The sequence below is a fragment of the Sinocyclocheilus anshuiensis genome, unplaced genomic scaffold, assembly GCF_001515605.1.
Source record: "Sinocyclocheilus anshuiensis isolate Anshui unplaced genomic scaffold, SAMN03320099.WGS_v1.1 scaffold1365, whole genome shotgun sequence".
NCBI classification, from domain to species: Eukaryota; Metazoa; Chordata; class Actinopteri; order Cypriniformes; family Cyprinidae; genus Sinocyclocheilus; species Sinocyclocheilus anshuiensis.
In genome coordinates, this window is record NW_015551032.1 from 271806 (window position 1) to 277028 (window position 5223).

At 34.3% G+C, this 5223-nt stretch overlaps 1 protein-coding gene across 1 annotated transcript in view; it reads right to left on the bottom strand.

Annotated features, from left to right (window-relative positions):
• Nucleotides 1–5223, bottom strand: part of LOC107661199 (RING finger protein 214-like) — a 22428-nt gene that overhangs the window by 3461 nt on the left and 13744 nt on the right. The window contains exons 5-11 of the mRNA XM_016450685.1: nt 3171–3311; nt 2823–2956; nt 2136–2204; nt 1948–2044; nt 1750–1838; nt 658–745; nt 472–567 (exon numbers count right to left, since the gene is read on the bottom strand). Coding sequence (XP_016306171.1) covers nt 472–567; nt 658–745; nt 1750–1838; nt 1948–2044; nt 2136–2204; nt 2823–2956; nt 3171–3311 — 714 coding nt within the window. The remainder of the gene's footprint in view (nt 1–471; nt 568–657; nt 746–1749; nt 1839–1947; nt 2045–2135; nt 2205–2822; nt 2957–3170; nt 3312–5223) is intronic.

A 5223-nucleotide genomic window follows, 5' to 3' on the forward strand; every position in this document is an offset into this window, starting at 1 on the left:
TTTTTTTTTTTAAAGAAATTAATACTTCTGTTCAGCAAGGATAATTAATTTGATCAAAAGTGACAGTAAAGAGATTAATAATGTAACAAACGATTTCTATTTCAAATAAATGCTGTTTTTTTTCCCCCAAGGAATCCTGAAAAAATTGTATCATGGTTTCCACAAAAATATTAAGCAATACAACTGCTTTTTTTTTTTTTTTTACAATGCAGTAAACGTCAATTAAAAGATTTCAGTATGATTTCTGAAAATTCAGCTTTGCCATCACGTGGAAATCACATTAAAAATATTTTCAATTAGAAAACAGTTATTTACAACTGTAATAATATTTTACAAAATTACTATTTTAAACTGTATTTTTGATTCAATAAATGCTTGGTGAAAATTAGAGACTTCTTTCAAAAACAAAAAAGGATTTGAACAGTAGTGTACCTCCAACCCTAGGCCATATATGAATAAACTGACACTCACTGTAGGCACTGGTGGAAGCAACGGGAGCGGGACTGAAGGCAAGCGGTCCAACTCTTCACCTCTCTGCAGGAGTTGATGGTTTTCATTAAATTTATTCTGTGAATGAAAAACAGAAAGAAAGACAGAGTGAAAGAATCTGCTATCTCCCTTCACCTGTAATCCACCTATATTAGCTCCTCCCCTCACCTTTAGTTCCACCAGACTGCTGCGGACCATCGCTATATTCTGCTCCCACTTCTGCCGCTGGTGCAGGTGGTTCTGGGAAGGATTTATTCTGTCCAGAATGAGCACAAATCCAAAAGGAATTATATCATCTTTATGCATACAAACCTATTGCACATGCATACCTCTCTACAGACATTGATTAAATCCTGGTTTTCGCGTAATTTTCTCAAGTTGAATACTGACAAAACAGAAGTTCTCCTTGTTGGTACCAAATCTAATTTGTCAAAATCCAACAGTTTTTCACTTTCTGTTGATAACTCTATAATCTCCCCATCTACTCAGGTTAAAAGTGTGGGTGTCATCCTCGATAGTACTTTATCTTTTGAAAAGCATGTGAACAATATTACTCGGTCTGCGTATCTCCATTTACGGAACATCAGCCGCCTTCGTCCATTTCTCACACCAAATTCCACAGCTATTCTTGTACATGCTCTAGTTACCTCGCGCATTGATTATTGTAACTCTCTTCTCTTTGGGCTACCTTACAAACTCCTTCACAAACTTCAATTGGTCCAGAATTCAGTTGCCCATATAATTACTAGAACCTCCTCCATCGAGCATATCACTCCAGTTCTCTACCATCTTCACTGGCTTCCTGTTAAATATCGAGTAGAGTATAAGATTCTACTTCTCACTTTTAAAGCTCTTCATAATCTCGCACCACAATATCTCTCTGATTTGCTTCATATTTACATCCCGAAGCGTACTCGCAGATCTTCTTCATCCATTTCCCTTGTTGTACCTTCTATTCGTTTAGCCACTATGGGGTCTACGGCATTTAGTTGTGCTGCTCCTAATCTCTGGAATTCTCTCCCACAATCTATACGAGACAGTGACTGTCTGACTACTTTTAAATCATGTCTTAAAACTTACTTGTTTAAATTAGCTTTCTCTGATCAATTTTAAATTATTTTATGTTAATAGTTGTTGTTTGTTGTATTGTTGTCTTGATTTTATGATTATCACTCAATTGTACGGTGTCCTTGAGTGCTCTGAAAGGCGCCTTTAAATAAAATGTATTATTATTTATTATTATTAATTCACACACAGTACCTGAGAAAATTCAGATATTTTTCAGCATCTGCAATCCAGTCTTCCACTTGAGACAGCATAAGCTCTTTCTGCATCTCTAATGCAGCTATCTGCTCACAGACACATACACAAATACACAGTCAGACAGTAACATGCATGATTCATTACACTGTCTGTGAGATTTCTAGAAGATGTTTGCTGTGAAGGTGCAGCATTTACCTCATCTTGAAGAACGGTCTGACTGGCTTGTTCTGCCTGTCTGCAGAGTGTCTCCATTTCCACCCTCAAGTCAGCTATTTCCTGCTCCCAGGACAGCCTGTCACATACACAAGCACAAACCCCCCCCCAGATAAACACAGATACAGAGCATTGTAGGTATTTCTTCTGTTATGTTTTGAATTTTTTACTTCTCTTGACTCTGTTCCTCAATCAGCATCTTGAGTTTCTTTTCTGTGTCCTCCAGCTCCTGAGCCAGTCTAAAACATACACAAATCTTATTTAAATTCAGTGACCTATCCAGTATTATATATTACCATGCAAAAGCTTGGGGTCAGTATGAAATTAAGAAATTAATACCTTCAGCAAGGATGCATATAAAATGCATAAAAGTGATCAATAGTGACCAAAAGACATTTATAATGTTACAAAAAGTTATTAAAAAAAAAATGCTGTTCTTTTGAAGTTTATATTCATCAAAGAATCCTGAAATAAATGTATCAGTTTCCACAAAAATATTAAGTAGCACAAATGTTTTCAACAATGATAATAAGAAATGTTTCTTGAGCACCAAATCTGCATATTAAAATTATTTCTGAAGGATCATGAGAGACGCAACACTAGAGACGTAACGGTAAAATTCAGCTTTGCCATCACAGAAATAAATTACATTCTTAAAATATATTAAAATAGAAAATGGTTACATTGTAATAATAATATTACTGTTTTATAGTATTTTTGATCAAATAAATGCAATCTTGGTGAGAATGAAAGACTTCTTTTAAAAACATGAAAAAACAACAACTTTTGAACGGTGGTGTATATATTCTGCCCCAAGCAGACAGCTGAATTTGATAAATATTTTAATGCTAGTTTACCTTGTTTTCTCCTCTTCCATTCGCTCTTTCTCTGCAGTAAGCTCTTGCCGTTTTACCATGAAGTTTTTCCGTGTGGTCTTGCTGCTATTCAGCTCCAATTTAACTTGCAGAGACTCAATTTTTTCAATGAAACCCTATACAAATAATAAAAAAAACACTGCATTTCAACAATGAAAATGAGGTAATACCAGGTAAAACCAGACTAATACACTGAACTTACTAGAGAATGGTAATACTTTGTGCAAAGGAGAAAAGCACTGCTATTCAAATAACCATGTGTACAGTAAGTGTCAGAACCTCTACAGACTGTATATAATGACATTTTTATGTACAGATGTGATATTGAACCTGGTACTGATGATTTCTGTCATCTGTGGTCTTTTCCAGACTGCGGACATGGAGGCTGTGCTCCTCCTGCTCCGCTGCATGCTGTTTCATAAGAGCCTCATACTGCTCACTCAGCTCAATACTGCAGTCTTCTATAGCACGCTAAAGAAACAGAAAGAGAGAAAGAAATATATACATAAGGATCTGAAAGTCTGAGACTATTTGGAAAATCTTAAAATGTATTATTCCAGGAAATAAAGACAGCCGTTTCAGGGCTTAAAAAAAAAAAGTTGTGACAAAAAAAAAAGACGAAATATTTACTTAAATTATTGATTAAATGACCAAATTTGTGGCATTGTTTATTTAAACTTCATTGTACAAATAGATGTTCTTGCTTCCAGTGAAACAGTCTTTAGAACAGTCAATTCATGCAAATGTATTAATGTTTGCTGCACTAATATTATGTAATGAAAAGATCTGTATTTGAATACAATTAGAAAAATACAAAATAGAAGCATCTTCACAAGTGGTCACAGACATTTGAACCCCACTGTGCACAAATTCACATTTACCAAAACATCTGCAACCTATTATAAACACCACAAGTGCAAATAGTAAAACAAAAAAGGGTTCCAAGGACGATTTTTTTTTTCCAAATTCTAAGTTAAAAAACAGGTTTACAAATCTCTCGAAAGAACAATAACAAGGTTGTTCTGTTCAGCAGAGCAAGGCTGAAGTCACACACACACAAACAAATACTGGTTACATTGTCACACAAACCCATAACAAATTTCACGTTTTGCCCAATTTATGAGCATTTCAAGGACAACTTCAAATGTCCTCACAAGTAACTTTTTATCATGTTTCACTATATTTGTGAGGATATTTTCACAAACATGGTGCTCACTAGTGTAGCTTGTACACAGACACAGGTTTCCCTGTTGTATGGGAACCAACTTTATGATCATCACCTGTGGGGACCACTCTTTCTGAAGGTTTTAGAGGTCTGAAAATAATGGATAATAACCATTGCTTTGTTAGCCTATACATGACTTCTGATATCAGAACTGATGAAGAAATGACTTGAACATGCTAAATGGGGACTTCTAAAAAAAAAACTGAGATAACATACCTGATAGGGACCTTATTTGCATATTATTTGCATAATACACACACTTCCCCATTTGATTTGTGGGGACCTTGCAACATTTATATTACTAATGACAAAAGCATTTATACCAAGTAAATCAGATTGCATTTGTCCATTTACATTTAAAAAAGATGTCTACAATTAAGTAGAATTAAAAGATACAGTAGTAGTACAAAACATCGGTTCAAATTATGAAATGTAGCTAAGATTAGTTGTTCATATGCAGTTGTTGAGATGTAATGAGTCCTGCAAGACTCACTCCTGCATAGAACACCTAGTGTTGTGTATGTGGTCATTGTCACAACATGCAGATTTTTTGGTCTGATTGATTCCTAGGTTTCATAGGAATAGCAGTGTTATTGAAGTGTACAGATAAAGCAGAGAAAAACGTTCTCTATTCACATATGAAGGATTGAAATTGTAGTGAATTACTGCCTGGTTATCAAACCATCAAATGAAACCTTTAAACCTTTATTTTTATTTAATTGATTTAATGATACAATGATTTAAGTGTATATTCATAGCCAACCATCAGCTACTAGCTCCTGATACTTCTTACCATGATAATAAATAGGGATGCACGATATTGGATTTTTGCTGATATCCGACATGCCGATATTTTTCAACCAATTTTTTTCCGATGGTGCTGATATATTCGCTTTTGTTTGGAAACAACACCAAGTCTCTCATGTGCAGAGATTATAAACAAATTATTTTTAATTTTGGTTAGTTTTTAACAAAACAAAGCGTTGTAAAACTTCTGGAAATCTTTTAGAGCTCCTTGTATTTAAGTTTCATAATCCATTTGAAAAAAAAAAAAACATTACACATTAATGAATAAATCTGTATATATATAAAATTATTTAATTTACAAGTGTCATGTTTGTGATTTTTTTTATTCATGTAAGCTATAGCTTCTGACCT